The sequence below is a fragment of the Orycteropus afer genome, unplaced genomic scaffold (genome assembly GCF_000298275.1).
Source record: "Orycteropus afer afer isolate SDZICR_OR568_19922 unplaced genomic scaffold, OryAfe1.0 scaffold00001, whole genome shotgun sequence".
In the NCBI taxonomy this organism is placed as follows: domain Eukaryota; kingdom Metazoa; phylum Chordata; class Mammalia; order Tubulidentata; family Orycteropodidae; genus Orycteropus; species Orycteropus afer.
The window spans coordinates 19,664,595-19,684,285 of record NW_006921588.1 but is presented as its reverse complement, the minus strand read 5'-3'; the positions used below and the strand labels follow the sequence as shown (position 1 = coordinate 19,684,285).

General features: G+C 37.6%; 1 protein-coding gene across 1 annotated transcript in view; it reads right to left on the bottom strand.

Annotated features, from left to right (window-relative positions):
- CCDC141 (coiled-coil domain containing 141) overlaps positions 1-19,691 on the bottom strand; it is a 301,605-nt gene that overhangs the window by 108,381 nt on the left and 173,533 nt on the right. The window contains exon 7 of the mRNA XM_007936905.1: positions 6,840-7,034. Within this exon, the coding sequence (XP_007935096.1) occupies positions 6,840-7,034 (195 nt within the window). The remainder of the gene's footprint in view (positions 1-6,839; positions 7,035-19,691) is intronic.

The following is a 19,691-nucleotide window of genomic DNA, read 5'->3' as shown; positions in this document are numbered from 1 at the left end:
AGAAGGCTAGCGGTTCAAACCCACCAGCCACTCCTCGAAAGGAAGGTTGGGCAATCTATTTCTGTAGTGATACTGCCTCAGAAACACAAGGAGGGGTTGCTATGAGTTGGACCCAACTCAACAGCAATGAGTTTGGTTTGGTCTTATTATCATATATGTTATATATATTGAACATAATAATTATTAGCATCAAATTAGGAGCTCTGGTAGCATAGTGCCTAAGGCACTTGACTGTTAACCAGAAGTCTGGTGGTTCAAACTCACCAGCCACTTCTCAGAAGGAAGGTTAGGCAATCCCACTTCTGTAGTGATACTGCCTCAGAAACCCAAGGAGGGGTCGCTATGAGTCGGGCCGACTTGATGGCACATAACAACAACAGCATCAAATTATTAAAAGTATATATTATAGAAAAATATAAATTATAGAAATATAAGGCAGAGTATATAAGATGTTAAAGGTATTACATTTTTCCATAATATATATTTTTAATAACTTGATGCTAATTATTTAGCAACGTTTATCCAATATTTGCTGTGGTTTAAACAGCTTGACCCCTGAACTCTATAACCAAAGGTTTCCAACCCCTGTGGAGTCAACAATCTCTCAGTGGAAATACAGCAGAAAGTGAAATTATGACATCTGTTTCTACATGACAAAGTTTGCTAATCATGAGTTTTTCCTGATTAAAGTCTTTAAATATTGCTGCATAATGCTCAGCATAAAACAGAAACTCCTTAGTGTTCTATTCAAGACCTTCTTGACCTCCTGCCGGCTTCTACTACTTTTTCTCTCAATCCTTGGCTTCTACACTAAACTCAGCAAAATGAATTACTGAAGTTTCCCAAACATAGTCAAGATTTTGAATCATCCACAGCTGCCCAGCCCTTCCTTTCCTGTCCTTCCAAACTTAGGTCAGTGGTCACCTCTTCTAGCTCCACTAGGAAATCTTCCCCTAAGCCTGGTTAGGATCTCTCCTCTGTGTTTCCTAATGCTGTGGGCTTACTACACCATGGCTTGTACCTACAGTGCACTTTCCTCACTGTGAGTGTATTAAAGGCAGAAATTATATCTTTCAGGCTCAAGTGCCTATATGATGCATGGTCCCAATAGGAATATAACATATTTGCTGAATACTTGAATGAAAGGAAGAAGGGGAAGAAATTTGCTTTATTTGTTTTTAAGAAAAAGGGAAGTTGCTGTAAGGGAAATCCAAGATAGAGTGCTTAAGAATTATGAATCAAAACATAATTAGTTTAATTGACATATAATACAAATTAACTCAATTTCTTGAATTAATTTATATCACCTCAATAAATTCCTTCTGGATAATATTTTTTAAGTCCTAAAATTAAGCTCTGCACTCTACTTGGGTAAGTTCCTTCTTTCTATTTGTATAACACCTTAACCATTTTCTTTGTTACGTTGTTGTTGTTACTTTTGTTATGTGCCGATGAGTTGGACCCGACTCACCGACTCACCCCTCCTTGGGTCTCTGAGGCAGTATCACTACGGAAGTAGATTGCCCAATCTTCCTACTGAAGCGGCTGGTGAGTTTGAACCACCAGCCTTCTGGTTAGCAGTCAAGTGCCTTAGACACTATACTACCACAGTGCCGACGGGAAGGCACAAAAAAAACATTGTTACTTTTACCTGGGCTTAAAATTTATCTATTTTAAAAATGGTATGTACAAATTTTAAAATGTACCAAACTCTATGCTTGATTATTTTTCTTTCACTTGAAATGATATTAGTATAGGCATTACTGTTTTGCATCAGTGCAAACATCTTGTAAAAGTAGCATCACCTTTGTAAAAGACTTAAATTTTCAACAGTAATGGCAGAAGCGGTGGGAGCTGTGACAATCTTTGTATTTCAAACTACTTTTGTGTATTTCTTTTGCTGTTACAGCTTTTGCATCACCTTTGCTTTCAGGTTTACTACCCACAAAACCAGGCCATATTTGTAATACAGATTTGGCCTCAATCTTCTCAACTTGCTTTCCCCAGTGAAATCAGGTGCCCGGGAACAAAATACATGGGATTTGAAACTTTATGACCAAATCAGCCATGTTTTACTTGAACTTTAGGTTTAATCATCACTATCATATAGATAGGGAGCTCTGGTAGCGTAGTGCCTAAGGCACTTGACTGCTAACCAGAAGGCTGGCGGTCCAAACCCACCAGCCACTCCTTGGAAGGAAGATGGGGCAATCTACTTCCCTAGTGATACTGCCTCGGAAACCCAAGGAGGGGTCACTATGAGTTGGGTCCGACTCGACGGCATGTTACAACAACAACAGCAAAATCATATAAATACAGACTCACATTGTTCTGTTCTTGAAACATATCTGTGTTTCATACCACATCCCCTACACAATTAGAAATACACTTTAGGCAATCAATGAGCATTAACTGAAGCTTCCTTTTTTTTTATCAACACGCTAGAACCACAGTAAATAAGGTAATCTATAATCATAAGGAGGCAAATTGGGAGGATGAAGATGCATTAGTATGATACTGTGTTCATATTTCATGCCATGTCCTCATAACTCTCAGCAACATCTGGTAGAAGAACTTCTCTTTGATCAGCTATCATCTAATGTTGACAATTGGCCCCTACTTGTATTGGATGCTAAGTGATTTACCAGATTCACCAAATACAATAGCTTCCGTTTGTTTAAAGTTTCTCTAAAGAGCTGTTTAAAAAATTGTCTTAGTTTGTCTACAGATGGAAGAAAGTATCTGTGATATGAGATGACACACTTTGCTTGCTGAAAGTGAAGATGACTCGAAGCACTTACTGATGAAGATTAAAGACTACACTTTGCAGTATGCATTACAGTTCAACATAAAGAAAACAAAAATCTTCACAACTGGGCCAATAAGCCACATCATGATAAATGCATAAAAGACTGAAGTTGTCAAAGATTGCATATTACTTGGTTCCACAATCAACACCAATGGAAGCCATAGTCAAGACATCAGTGCAACGTATTGCACTGTGCAAATCTGCTATCAAAGACCTATTTCAAGTGCTGGAGAGCAAAGATGTCTCTTTGAAGACTGAAGTGTGCCTGACCTGAGCCATAGTATTTTCAATCACCTCATATGCATGTGAGAGCTGGACAATGAATAAGGAAGATGAAGAAGAGTTGATGCTTTTGAGTTGTGATGCTGGTGAAGAATACTGAAAGTACCATGGACTACCAGTAGAACTAACAAATCTGTCCTGGAAGAAGTGAAGCCAGAATGCTCTTTGGAAGTGAGCCTGGCTAGACTTTGACTCACCCACTTTGATCATGTTGTCAGAAGGGACAATTCCCTGCAGAAGGATATCATGCTTCATAAAATGGAGGGTCAACAAAAAAGTGGAAGGCCCTCAGTGAGATGGATTGACACAGTGGCTGCAACAATGGGCTCAGGTGTAGCAAGGATTGTGAGGTTGGCACAAGACCAGGCAGTGTTTCATTCTGTTGCACACAGGGTTGCTCTGAGTCGAAGCTGACTCAACAGCACCAAACAACAATAACAATCTATGGTTCTTTAGATATTTGAATGTGGCACAATCTCCTCTTGAATTCAGTGGCCAATTTATGAAAAGCATCAAAAGAATTATTCCTAAGGTCCTGTGTCGTAATATCACCAACTGCTGCTCACTCTAGGTAAAAATTGCCATATCTCAAGCCAAAGACTATAGACATTCCCTTTGAGTAAGAAACACTCATGAGCCTTGGGGAGTTATCAACCCTAGCAGGAGTGAAGAGGACAACTTGGCTGCTAACTGGAAGGCTTGCAGTTTGAACCCACCAGAAAAGATCTGGTAATATTCTCCTGTGAAGATTACAGCCTAGTGCACTCTTGGACCCAGACAGCAAAGACAGTGGAGAAACCATTGTCAATGTGGAAAATTAGGTGGTAATTATATTTTACTGAATTTCACAAATTGGGGAAATACATAAACAGATTTTTGTATGTTTTGTTTTCTGCTAACATCCATATTTGTATCTGTTGACAGAAAGAGTCCTCCTCCTATGCATCTTGCTGCATATGGCAAGGATACACAGCTCTGACCACCTTTTATCTGAGCCATTTCTCAGTGGTATGTTTGCAGCTACCAATCTTCAGAGCTGAGGTAAAGTCTCTCTCTCTAAGACAAAAGCAAAACAAAACAAAATGAAAACTAGGCTTGCTTACTGCTTTCTATAAAACAGTAGGTTCCCCAAGCTTAGGGTTCCTCTCTTGGAACACCACCCACTGTATGTACAGACACCTATCTAAGCCCATCTGCATCACCCCATGGGAATTGGGGCTTAGGGAACTGATGTGACATGCTGATATTCCAGTTACTACTTTTGCTGTTATAATTCCTTTCATTTCTGGCCAAGAAGTCAAGAACCTCTGTCAGCACTCATGAAACTGGCAGGTTAACTTGTTAGCTGGCAAACAGAGTAAAATCTCAGCCTTCTCATAGTTCTTGTCAGCATGACATCACACATGGGTGAGGATACTCATAATTAGGGAAATTCAGAGCGCTCAAGGTACAACAAAGTGAATTTTCAAATGAAAATTTCAGTGCTTCAGAGGTAAATAATTGATGATATAAGTTAAAAATATTCCATCACTAGGCTAAGCAGAATTTTCACATTAGAAAAAGAAAATATTTTAAGGGATTTTGAAATTATATGAAAGATTAAAATCCAGCCCTAGGGTTATTTATGGATGTTACATCAAAAATTGGGTAAAATGATGGGGTTTTTATAAAATTTGGGATTTCCATAATATAAAGCCAAAAGAAAAATGCCATTTACAGCAAGTCTGGAGAAAAGTTCCCTTAGGTTTAAAGTCTTTACCCATAATACAATTTCATTGATTGCTTCTCAATAATCTAGCAAATAATTCATTTCAAGAGTTATGATTAAATGTCCATATCTCAGACTCTAGCTTCAATTTTTGCTGAGGTAAAAATATCCATCACCTTTCATATTGAATTCTTAGATTCAGAGCTAGAAATTATGTCTCTGATGCTCTGAAAGGTTAGAAAAGAAGTCTGCACTTTTCTGTGTGCCACTTGGCTGCATGTAGTATGGATAAATCCTAATTGAGCTTATTATAATTTGAATAGTTAGCATACTATGGCATCCAAATGATTAAACAGAAGGAAAGAGGAATCAGAAATCTTTGGAGTTAAAAACAGTAGTTCTCTTCCCAGGATCTGATTTGAATGACTTTGAATTTGAGAAAACAACCATCCTGTTCTTCATTTTTAAAATTGCTATTGCAAGAGTGGGAGCTCTGGTAGCATAGTGCCTAAGGCACTTGACTGCTAACCAGAAGGCTGGCGGTTCAAACCCACCAGCCACTCCTCGGAAGGAAGGTTGGGCAATCTACTTCCGTAGTGATACTGAAACCCAAGGAGGGGTCACTATGAGTTGGGTCTGACTTGACGGTACATAACAACAACAACATTGCAAGAGATAGTGTTCCTTTTACCTCAAGGCCTTGCCAAGTTTCCAAAGAATGGGAACAGACAGTGAGACAATGAGAATGAGAAAGAAAGAGAGAGGAAAAAAACTACATTTTGCAAAGCTATAAACTATAGTTTTTATTAGGAGCATTGCTCTATTGTAGCAATATATTCTGTAAGTTTTCCTTAGAAACAGCATTCATTGACTGACAGACTGACCGGCCCCCTTGTCTTACAGAATAAGAGTGTCTGTAAATTAAGATGTCTCTTATTCAAAGATAGGACTACTGATGAGGAATAGCAAGCGCCTACCATTTACTTAACTACTCCAATTATATGCTATTTCTTCTCTTAAAACAAAGAAATAACAAACAACAAATGAATTGAGAATAAATATTTCAACATTTGTTTTACCATAATTATAGTAGCTCTATTTTGAAATTTTACTGTGTGCCCTTTTCAAAAAGCTTCCTATTCGTAAAGAAGTTCAAAATTCAGTAAGTATTTTAATACATACTAGGACATTGTATTTGGACTGTTGGTGTCATAACTTTAGATTGCAGTGTACCTAGCTTCCAGGGATATCCCCATTCATTTCCTCTCACAACATCTGTTTTTAAAAAGATCAGTGAAATTGTAGGTATGAAATAAATCTAATAATGTAGTTTGAAAGGTGTAAATTAGATGGAGAAAGGTACAAAAATCCTTCAAATAATATCACCACCCTCCTATGCTGAGACCTACATAAGTGATCACATGAACATTACCACTCAACAGAACCACATGCCATAATCAATATTAAATGACTAAACCAAGAGGAGAGCATTTCTCACACTCAAGAAGACCTGGAGACAGTCCAAAGCAGGATTTCTCTCTGGCTGACTTAAAAAGGCAAGACCAAGAAAGGTTTGTCAGGTTGAGGCACCTGTTTCTAGCCTTATGGTTTGTATGTAGAAAACTAGTACTAATGTCTTTTCACCGGACAAGTCAGAGAGTATTAAATAAAGAACAAAGATATTGTGGTAAAAGTTTTAAGGCTGTTTCTCCACTCCCCCAACTTTGATACATTTAATGGTAATTGCCTTCCTCTATGAGAAACACTACAATGTGGACGCTAGGGCCCATCCAACAGAACAATGACAGCTCTAAGATACAGCCTTCGTTGGAGGATTTTTAAAAACAACCCTTTAAATGCTAAAGCCTCATTTCTTAATTTTGAGAAGCAAATAATGGTCATGTTAGAAACGTACTTCAAAGCTCTTCTTGGTTGCTAGCAGTTTTGAAACTCTAGGTGGAATCTGAACCAGTTAAAGTAACAGGTCTTTCATTGAACTGCCATAATTAGTTAAAATTATCACCCTGACCTCATACTGACCTTGTTGGCACTGTTAAAAAAGGCATTTGCCTTTTTTAACCAGGTTTCTCTTTCCACCATGAGCTGACCAAATTCTTCTTGAAGCTGATTGAGTTTCTGGTTAGAAAGCTGTAGATGTTCCTTCTCCACATAGTCCTTTGATAGCAGAATCTCAAGCGCCTCACTCTTCAGCCTCTCAATAGTGGAATTCCATTCCTGTAAGAGATTGTACTCATTTATTTGCCATTACTTACCCTTTGTAATATCTAATAAGATTCAGAGAACACTTAAGTGTGTTGAATATATTGGAAATCTGTCAACACATTTCAAATCATGAAGGAGGAAATGCTTTGTGTTTGAGTACCAAGATGTAGATAAAACAGAAAAGAAATCAGAAAAGTTGAGAAAGGTAATGACCACAACAGTAGAAAGGGGTAGGTAGGCTGAGATGAGTGACAGAGGAAAGATCCAGTTGCCCAGAACACAGGACACTTCCAATTCTGTTAACTCTACCTGAAAACACACAAAATATAATCAACAGCAATTTTCAATCTCTGCTTGTCCTATTTTTATTTAAGTATAAAAAATGCTTTCTCCCACGTCAGTCTCACTGTCAATGTGGGAAAATGTGTAAAAGGAAGGAAGGAGAATCTCCTGTATTATAGCTGTTGTTTTTGTCTGCCTACACTTGAAACTAAAATAAAGATCTGCTATTCACTACAAAATTAATAGCTGTTACTGTGCAGTACTCCCTCCTTCCTGGCCCTAAATTCACCTCTCAGTGCTTCACTATAACAAGATAGGAACATTTTAGAGAAAGAAAAGAGGCAGCTTTTTACTCTCCACTGCATGAGGGAAAAACAATGAGTACAGAAGAAAGAAAGAAAGAGTTGGAGTAAACCCAACATATTAACAATCATTCTATTTGAATAGAAACTCAACTTTCTTGAAAAAGGACTAAAGCCAGATCCAGTTTCATAAAATAATTATTTTCTTTAATACAACGGCTTTGTTACTGAATTTTCTGGTATCAATCTCAGCTGAGACTGAGTGGTAAACATAAGCTCTTTGTTAAGACATCAGAGATTTAGCACCAAATTGAAAAATCTCAGCCTGACTCCACCCTGGCTTCTTCCTCTAGTGCAAAATATCCTATTATTTAGTTATATTGTATTACTTAAAATAAATATAATTTTAGTGCAATTTACCACTTCTGTTTCTATTCATTCATTTCACAAGACACACTAAATACTATGTACTTGGCCCTATGATAGGACAGATGACTTGGAGGATCATAGGGAACAAAATGTACTTCTTTCCTTTAACAATACACAAGCTGCTATTTTATATAATTGTAATATATACTTACACTATTAAATAAATATATGCTGGTTCTATAGACACATATATAATGTGGTAGCATATTAGATTAGATTGAGTGCATTCCAGGTGGTATGACCATAGATTAATGTGGTAGCATTTTAAATAACAATTAGTGACTGTTGAAGGTGGAAACTGTACATCATATTTTGTGTTATCTGCAGAACCTGTTCTAGTATTTGTGCAACAGACAAATATTTTGATCAAAGGATACAAGGGTACAGCAGGGAGTTTAAGGGACTGACATTTTTTGAGTAGTGTTTTAAGTTTGTTGCTTGTAAGTATAAACCTCACAAATTCTTAGATTAAGAATTTATTATTATTATTATGGTATTTACAGTGGCTCAGAGGAGCACATTACTCCAAGTTACAGATCTAGTAAGTGGCAGAAACAGAATTGGTTCACAAGTCTGTATACTGTCCTACACTCCAGGGGATGAGAGTAGGGAGATTCCAGAATCTCCAAAATTTTCAGTGGGTACAAAAGCAACAGTGCTACGCATGGGTACAGGCTACTTGAGTTCTCAAAGTCCTTCATTTTCTTAAAAGACCTATTGAGTCCCCCTTAAGGACAGCTAAGAAGTGCCTTGAAGTTCTTTTGTAAGAAGCACTGTAAATATCTCTCCCATTACCTTATTTTATTGGGAAATTAGCAAATATTTTTAAAACAATACAATTGCTAGCACACATAATAAGCACTGGCTAAGTGTTAGTCCCATTTTCCTTCCCATCAGTTCTTATCAAGATTCACTTGCATGCCAAAATATGTTTTACATTTTATGGGTTTCATCTTTCCTACTTCTTAAATAACTGTAGTGGAGCCTTTCCCAAAATGTTATTGATCAGTATTATGAAAAAAGTTTGAATCTCTTATGATAAACAAAGTAGAAGAGGTTTCTTTACTGCAGTTCTTCTCAGAATCTTTTTGATAATGTTCATTGAGACTCTCTAAGGGGGAAATGTGGTGTCAAAATATTACACAAAACTTTTTTGACCAAGAAACTATTTATTTGCTAATCATCTCATGGGGCCATGTTCCATCAATGACAAGTTGGGAAATATTGTCCTTGTGGCTAAAATCAGCTGTATCACCTAGTGTTTTACCTGCTTTCACAAATCTTTGTTTTTATCATTTTTTTATGATTTTTTTCCACCCTTCTAGATACCCAATCTTTTTCCTCTCTTCTGTACTCATTTTCTCTTTTTCTGTCTGTTAAAGATCTATGGTGGGAACTTCCGGTAAGATGGTGGAATACACAGACAAACTACACAGACCTGTTTCACAAAGGAAAAAGCAACCAATTGATACGGAAACAGAAGATGATAATGGAGCCCTGAGCTTTGAAAGGAAGGATATAGAAGTGTATTAAATACCAACTAGTAGAAGAATCTGAATGAAAACAGTGAATAAAGAGACAAACAGAGCTGCAGACTGTCAGCTACCCTGATGGCATGGCCAGTCTGAATATTTAAAAGTGGTGTTAGGACCTAGGCAATAACCTAAAAATCAGTCCTGCTTGCCAAGGGCTGCATGGACAACTGCACTGGTGGCTGATGACTAAAAAGAGAAACAGCAAAGAATAGACAAACTGAGCTGTGGAGTTTTGGCTATCCGGAGAGCACAGCCAATCTGAATGTTTACAAATGGTGTGGTCCTTTTGGATATTTAAAGAGGCAGTGTTCCAATCTCAGTGACCTAAGAATAGGCTCCACTCTGTGAGGACAGCAGGGGCAACCACAACTGGGTGATGACTGGAAAGGTGCGCTATTCCCCTTGTTACTCTTATGCTCCACACCCTCTCAGTGAATGGAGGTGAGGCCATCCCCTACCTCCACTCACCTTGTGGACTGGAAGGAATTCCATCACAGTCTCTCTGCTCTGATGGAGCCTGGATGCCCTGCCCTATCTCCCCCAACTTGTTTTGTTTGTTTGCTTATTTGTTTTTAAATTACTCTTTTTTTTCTTCCTTTTCATTTTTATTCTTTCTTTTTACCTTCCTGGACTCTAGTATTTTTGTTTTTCTCTTCCCTTTTCTGGTTCCCATCTCTTTTTTTCATATGGTTCTTCCCAACCTTTGTTTTTCTCTTTGCATTTTTCTCATTTTTTCTTTATTATTCTTTTACTCTAGCTCTTTTCTCTTATCCACCTCTCCCCAAATATTGTGGGTTTTTTTAAATCTCTTTTTCTATTTATATTTCATTTCTTTAAAGTATTTATTTAAATATTTTCTCATTTATTGTTTTCCTTTTTATTTATTTATTTACATTTGGTGATTGTTCCTGTGTGTTTATATGGTATGTTTTTTTTTTTGTTCCATTGTTTTTACTTTTTTGGTGTATTTTTTTATTGTTTTTGTCTGAGTGGAGGACAACAACCATGGTTATATGACCCAACCATACCTGCACCTATGGAAGCCCCACCTACTGAGTGAGGGACCACTACTTGCTCCTGCACCAACTGGCCAATGATAAAGAACAGCCAATATAAGCCCAACTCACTGTTAACTGCTGTTCACAAACAGCTAAGAGAGATCTGTGCACCCAGTCTCATTCTCTATCACATCCACCAGGAGACAGATGATGAGTTCATAAGTGCTGCCAACTAGTGAAAAGAGGAGCACAGTACCTTGCTTACTCAGATATATCAAAACAAAACAAAACAAAATCGTGGGTGAATTACACCAACATACAATCACAAATTAAATATAAATACAACAACATCACACTGTCTTGGAGAAACAGATGATCACAATCCATACAAAGAAGCAAGATAAAGTAGTAGAAACAAGGGACCAGGATACAGACCCAGAAAACATCCCTAAGGAAGAAACAGCATTGGAACTCCCTGATAAGGACTTCAAAAGAATTATACTGAAGTCCCTTCAATGGACTGAGAGACAGATCAAGGAAAACACTGACAAAATTAAGGGAAACACAGACAAAACCCTAGAACAATTTTGGAAGACAATACAAGAACAAAATGACAAAACAAATGAAAAATTAGAAATGATACAAAACCTAGACAGAAATCTGGAAGATTAATATTAAAATTTCAGAAATAAATAACACATTACATGAGCAAAGGAGTAGAATCAAATCAATGAAAGACAGAATTAGTGAGATTGAAGACAAATACCTCAGTACTACTTTGGTAAGGGCTCAATTAGAAAAAAGATCAAAATAAAATGAAGAAAGCCTAAGATTCTTGTAGGTTACCATCAAGAGGAATAACTTACATGTAATCAGAATTCTTGAATGTGAAGAGACAAATAAAACCACAGAGAAAACTGTCCAAGATTTGTTTGAAGAGTATTTCCCTGACATGATGAAAGATGAGAAAGTATACATTCAAGAAGTTCAAAGAACCCCAAATAGTATAGACCCCAAAAGAAAATATCCAAGACATATCACCATCAAATTCACTAAAACCAAAGACAAAGAAAGAATCCTGAAAGCAGCATGGGAAAAATGAAAAGTTACTTACAAAGGGCAACCCATAAGACTAAGCTCTGATTTCTTGGTAGAAACCATTCAGGAGAGAAGAAAATGAGATGATATATATAAAAACTTGAAAGAAAAAAATTTCTAACCAAGAATTTTATCCCAGCAAAACTGTCCCTAAAATTTGATGGTAAAATGAGGACATTTCCAGATAAGCAGAAAATAAGGGAATTTATAAAAACCAGATCAAGCTTACAAGAGATAGTAAAGGGAGTCCTTTGAGCAGAGAACCAACAACAGTAAACAACAAATGACCATTAACACATATAATGACATAACCCAGAAACCAACTCAATTATGGAAGTAGCCAAAGTAAAATAAGCTTACAAGACTATAAACAGGGAACCAGAGACATCAATTGACAAATGAGGATAACTACAAACCCAAAAGAGGGAAAAAACAGTGTAGCCACAGAACTTCTAAATGGTAAGGAAATAAATAACTGCCAGATAGAATGGACTGTTCTAAACTTGGGAAGAAAATTATAAATCACAGGATAACCTCAAAGAAAAATAATAAACCTTCACATAAAAAAAAGAAGACAAGCACAAATATTCAGCAAACACTGAAACAGTAACAATGAAAAATGGTACCAATTCATTACCAAAATGAGCTCAGCACAGAAAATTATATGGAACAAAAAAATCAGCAACACCATGAAAAAACACATAACAAAAAGACAGCAACAAATTCATACTTGTCAATAATTACACTGAATGCTCAGCACAGAAAAGTATGTGGAACAAAAAGATCAGCAACACCATGAAAAAACATAACAAAAAGAGAGCAACAAATTCATACTTGTCAATAATTACACTGAATGTAAATGGGTTAAATGCACCACTCAAGAGACAGAAGTTGCAGACTGGATAAGAAAACATGACCCACCAATATGCTGTCTACAAGAGACTCACCTTAAACACAAAGACAAAAACAGACTAAAAATCAAAGGCTGGAAAAAGATATATCAAGCAAATGGAAACCAAAAGAGAGCAAGAGTAGCAATAATAACTTCTGATAAAATTGACTTTAAGACAAAAATGACCATAAGAGACAAAGTAGGACATTATATAATGATTAAAGGATCAATTGAACAAGAGGACACAACCATAATAAATATCTATGCACCCAATGAAAGAGTCCCCAAAACACATAAATCAAACTTTAACACAATTGAAAAGACAAATAGATGACTTGACAGTAATAGTGGGAGACTTTAATATACCACTTTCAATGAAAGACAGAACAACTGGAAAGAAACTCAACAAAGACACAGGAGAACTAAACAGTACAACCCACCAACTAGATCTTCTAGACATCTACAGAGAAATTCACCCAACAACAGCATAATATACATTCTTTTTCAGTGCACATGGGACATTCTCTAGGATAGACCATATATTAGGCCACAAAGGAAGCCTCAATAAATTTTAAAAAACTGAAATATGACAAAGAGTCTTCTTGGATGACAATGCTATAAAATTAGATATCAACAACAGGAAGATCAACAGAAAAGAACAAACAGATGGAAACTGAATAACACCCTCCTTAAAAATGACTGTGTAACAGAAGAAATAAAAAATAAAGTTAAAAAATTCCTTGAATCAAATGAGAATGAAAACACAACATACCAAAATCTTTGGGACACAGCAAAAGCAGTGATCAGACACCAATTTATACCCATAAATGTACGCATCAAGAAAGAAGAAAGAGCCAAAATCAACAGCTTAACCCAACATCTCCAACAACTGGAAAAAGATCAGGGAGGAAAAAAAAAAAGTCTACAGTCACCAGAAGAAAAGAAATGATAAAGATTTGAGTAGAAATAAATGAAACAGAAAACAGAAAGACTAGAAAAAATCAACAAGACTAGAAGTTGGTTCTTTGAAAAACCACTGACAAACTTAACAAAGGAAAAGGGGGAGAGAATACAAATAACACAAATAAAAAATGAACTGGGTGTTGTAACAACAGAACCAACTGAAATAAAAAGGATAATATCAAGATACTACGAAGAAATATACTCCAACAAATTTGAAAATCTAGAAGAAATGGACAGATTTCTAGAAACATACTACTTACCTAAACTGAGGTGGAAATTTTGAACAGATGCATAACAAAAGAAGAAATTGAACAGGTACAAAAAAAAAAAAATAAGTCCTAGCCCAGATGGTTTCACTGGAGAATTCCACCAAACGTTCAGAGAAGACCTACCACTAATCCTACTCAAAGTATTCCAGAACATAGAAAAGGATGGAATCCTCTCAAATCCATTTTATGAAGCAAGCATAACCTTGATACCAAAACTAGGCAAAGACATCATTAAAAAAGAGAACTACAGACCAAAAGCCTTCATGAATATAGACACAAAAATCTTCAACACAATCCTAGCCAATAGACTCCAACATATCAAAAAAAATAATACATTATGACCAAGTGTGGTTCATACCAGGTATGCGAGGATGGTTTAACACTAGAAAAAACAATCAACATAATCTATCACATAAGTAAATTAAAAGAGAAGACCACATGATCACATCAATTGATGCAGAAAGGGCATTTAATAAAATCCAACACCTATTCCTGATCAAAGAAGTTCTGGTGGCATAGCACTTAAGGCATTTGACTGCTAACCAGAAGGTTGGTGGTTCAAACCCACCAGCCACTGTATGGAAGGAAGATAGGGCAATCTACTTCCTTTAAGATTGAACTCCTCAGAAACCCAAAGGGGGTCACTATGAGTCAGTATTGACTCAATAGCAATCAGTTGTTTTTTGTTTTTTAATTCCTGATAAAAACTCTCAGAAAAATAGTAATAGAAGGGAAATTCCTCAACATAATAAAGAGCATATATACAAAACCAAAGCCAACAATATTCTCAATGGAAAAAGACTATTTTCTATTCACCATTGATTTGGAAGTCCTGGCCAGGCCAATAAGGCAAGAAAGTGAAAGCAAAGGCATCCAAATTAGTAAGGAAGAAGTAAAACCAACCCTATTTGCAGATGATATGATGCTACACATAGAAAACCCAGGAGACTCAGCAAGAAAACTACTGGAACTAATTGAGAGATTAAGCATTGTGGCAGGACACAAGATCAACATACAAAAATCACTTAGGTTCCTCTAAACTAGCAGAGGTTGCTGAAAATGAAATTAAGGAAATCAATACCATGTACAATAGCTACAATAAACAAACAAACAAATTAATTAATTAAATACTTGGGAATAAGTCTTACCAGGCACACAAAAGACCTATACAAAAAAAAAAAAAAAAACTACAAGACACTACTTCAAGAAACCATAAGAGATCTGCATAAATGGAAGAATATACTATGCTCATGAATAGGAAGATTGAACACTGTGAAAATGCCAATGATACCCAAAGCAATCTATATACTCAATGCAATCCCAAATCCAGATCCCATCAACATTCTTTAAAGATATGGAAAAAACCAATCACTAATTTTATATGGAAAGAAATGAGACCTCAGATAAGGAAAGTACTATTGAAGAAGAAGAAAAAAGTAGGAGGTCTCACAGTCCCAGATCTCAAAACCTACTATACACCCACAGTAGTCAAAACAACCTAGTATTGGTGCAAGAACAGACACACAGACCAGTGGACTAGAATTGAGAACCCAGAAACAGATCCATCAACCTATGGTCACCTGATCTTTGACAAAGTACTGAAATCTATTCAACGGAAGAAGAGATAGTCTCTTTCACAAATGGTACTGGCAAAACTGATTATCCATTTGCAGAAAAATGAAATAAAATCCATACCTCACACCATGTTGTTGTTATGTGCCATCGAGTTGGACCCAACTCACAGTGACCCCTCCTTGGATTGCCAGGGTGGTATCACCATGAAGCAGATTGCCCAACCTTCCTTCCAAGGAGTGGCTGGTGGCTTTGAACCACCAGCCCTCTGGTTAGTAGACAAGTGCCTTAGGCACTATACTACCAGAGCTCCCCCTCACACCATACACAAAAACAAACTCCATGTGGATCAAGACTTAAATGTGAAACAGTAAACTATAAAGTTCCTCAAGGAAAATATAGGGGCAAATTTAGTGCCTAAGGCATTTGACTGCTAACCAGAAGGCTGGCAGTTCAAACCTACCAGTCACTCCTCGGAAGGGAGATTGGGCAATCTACTTCCGTAGAGATATTGCCTCGGACACCCAAGGAGGGGTCGCTACAAGTCAGATTCAACTTGATAGCAGTGAGTCTGGTGGTTTTTTTGTTTTGTTTTGTTTTTTAATTAATGCCAATATGTAGACCATTAAGCATAACCTAAAATATACAAACAGCAGAAGATAAACTAGATGATTGGGACCTTCTAAAAATTAAATTTTTATGAGCTTCAAAAGACTTCTTCAAAAGAGTCAAAAGAGAACCTGCAGATTGTGAAAAAATATTTGGCAATGACAATCTGACAAGGGACTTATCTCTAGAATTTGTAGAAAACTCCAACACCTCATCAACAAAAAGACAACCAATCCAATTGAAAAATGGGCAGAAGACATGAACAGACACTTCACCAAAGAAGATACTCAGGTGGCCAACAACCACATGAAGAAATGTTCAAGATCATTCTCTCACTCACTGCCCGATTTTGACTCACAGTGACACCTCCTAGGGTTTCTGAGAGATGCAAATCTAAACAACAATGATATGGGGAGGAATTGGGAAGGAGGGGAGCTGTTGCACTGTTGGAAACTGCAGTCAATGTCATGAAACAAAGTATATGCGAGCTGCTGTATGGAAAGTGAACTTACTCTGTAAACTTTCACCCAAATCACAATAAAAATTAACAAACAATGAGATACCATCTTGCCTCAGCACTAAAAACAAAGTTCAAAAGGACAGAAAATAACAAATGCTGGCAAGGATATAGAGTGACTGGGACTCTCATACACTGCCGGAGGGACTATAAAATGATACAACCACTGTGGAAATTGGTATGGCAATTCCTTAAAATTTGGAATTAGAAATACCATTCCTAAATCTTGTTACTAGGAATACTTTCTGAAGAAATGAGAGCCAAAACAAGAACAGATATATGCACACGCATGTTCGTCGCATCACTATTCACAACAGTAAGAGATGGAAACAACCTAAGTGTCCATCAACAGAAGAATGGATAACCAAACTATGGTACATAAACCAAAAACCAAACCAAACTCACTGCCGTCAAGTCAGATCCGACTCATAGCAACCCCTCCTTGGGTTTTTGAGGCAGTATCATTATGGAAGTAGATTGACCAACCTTCCTTCCAAGGAGTGGCTGGTGGGTTTGAACTGCCAGCTTTCTGGTTAGCAGTCACTCCTTTGTTGGAAAATTTGTTGGTTACCAGAGATAGAATGGAAGGAGAGGGAACACTGCTAGATAGGTAGAGAGAAGTACTGATTTGGGTGAAGGGAAGGGCAATGTACCAAAAGTGAGTGACCAATATGGCAGCATTGAGGAAGAGAAAGACAGAGAGAATTACATGGGAGGTACAGACAACAAAGATGAACCCTTTTGCATGTACAATACTGCATTGTCAGTGATGGCACACATTGGTCTACGGGTGGATAGATGGGTGGACAGGCTGAATGATCAGGTATGTCTAGGCAGGGGGAAGCATGCCCATGACCATGTATAGGGTTGGCAGATGATGCTTCTACATGCTGTAAGAACGTCCGGGTGTATAGCAGAGCTGACAAGGGGCAAGACTGTGGTGGCTTCTTGGCCACAGCCAGCTACCCTGTGGGAGCAAGACCTGTGGGCTTGGGACCACTGCTGCAGGGGACGTTGACCTCAATCAACATAACATACTATACAAAAACATTGTTCTTCATCCTACTTTGGTGAGTAGCAACTGGGTTCTTAAAAGCTTTCAAGCAGCCATCTAGATGCAATAATGGGTCTCTCCTCATCCAGAGCAAAGAAGAATGAAGAAAACCAAAGACGCATGGAAACACTTAGTCCAAGGAACTAGTAGACCACACGATCCTCAGCCTATATGACCACGAGACCAGAAAAACTAGATGGTGCCCAGCTACCACTGTCAACTACTTAGAGAGGGATTGATGCAGGAGATCCTAGACAGAGTGGGAGAACAATGCGGGACAAAACTCAAAATCACACACACACACACACACACACACACAAGCAAGTCTGCTGGTCTGATAGACCATGGTGAGGCCCCTGAGACAATGCCCCCTAGTTACCCTTCAGGTCTGGAACTGAACTCACTCCTGTGGCTGCCAGACAAACAACAGACAGGCATATGGGGTGAACATTTACATCAGGTAGATACACTCCTTGGAGCGATCCATCATGGGAGAACAGAAGGGCAGTGTTAGCACAGGGAGATAGCTTGGGGGATGGGAGTGCATGGGAGGGAAGGACACAGGGAAAAGGTAACTATTGGGAGGAAGTAGGAAGAGAGTTGTTACACTGTGGGGAATTGTAGTCAAAATAATGAAACGAAATGTGTATGAATTGTTGTATGGCAAATGAATTTGCTTTGTAAACTTTCGCCTAAATCACAATAAAAGTTAAAAAAAATCTATAGGGGCATTAATGTTCAATTAATTTAGATGAAGAGATGCTTAATGAGTAAAGACACAGAATTTAAAAAGGCAATATTCTTTTTTAAAAAAATGGCAGTGATCAGAGTTTTCTGTATTCATTAGGGAAAGAAAATAAACACAGAGCATCCAAGGAAGACCTGGAAGGGTGCTGCTGCTATTGCTGTCAAGCTGATTCTGATGCATAGTGACCCTATAGGACAGAATAGAAGGGCCCCCACAGGTTTCTTAGGCTGTAATCTTTACAGCAGCAGATTGCCTCGTCTTTTCTCTTGCAGAGCTGCTGGTGTGTTTGAACCACTGCCCTTTCTGTTAGCAGCTGAGGAATTAACCACTATGCCACCAGGACTCCTTCCTAGAATGCTAGGTGGAAGGCAAATGGGGGAAAAGTTAGGATATAGTGAAAGGAGTTATTGCCATTATGTACTCAGACTAGACAATACCAAGCTCTAGGATGTAATCTTTTTTTTTTTTTTTAATTGATGTACATTATATCTACCCAGACGACTGGCGGTTCAAACCCACCAGCCACTCCTCGGAAGGAAGGTTGGGCAATCCTAGTTCCGTAGTGATACTGCCTCGGAAACCCAAGGAGGGGTCGCTATGAGTCAGGTATGACTCGACGGCACATAACAACAACAACAACAACATTATATGGATGTACATGTTATAAGATACTTGTTACCATAGAAGTGTTTTTTTATTTTTTTCCTTTTTATTGTGACTGGGGTAAAGTTTATAGAGTGCATTAGTTTTCCATTCAACAGTTCATACACATTTTGTTTCATCACAATGATTGCAATGCACACTGATCGAAAGCCCTCTTCCCACTTCCTTCCTACGGTTACCACTTCCCTTTGTACTTCTTTCCCATCCATTCCCGCCTTTTGAGCTTGATCCTTGGGCAAATACTGCCCTTTTGATCTCTTATGGTTGATTGTTCTAGGAGTGTGTACCTACCTGGTGTTACTGTTCACTTCATAGGCCTGAACATTGTTTAGTTGAAAGTTGAGTCACGGGGTGAGTTCAGGTCTGTGCTTGAAGGATAACTAAGGGCCATAGTCTTGGGGGTTCCACCAGTCTCTATCAGATCAGTAAGCCAGGTCTTTTTATTATTATTATTTTGAGTTTTCTTCCATACTTTTCTCCCACTCTATTCAGGATCTCCTATTTGAACCCTTTCAGACTGGTTGGTAGTGATAGTCAGGCATCATCTAGTTCTTCTGGTCTCAGGATCATGGAGGCAGAGGTTCCTGTGTTTCACTAATTCCTTGGACTAATTATTTCTATGCATCTTTGATTTTCTTCACTATCTTTTGTTCTGGATGAGGAGAGACCAATAGTTTCACCATAAATAGCTGCTTGCAAGCTTTTTTTTTTTTTATTTTTTATTTTTATAATTTTTTT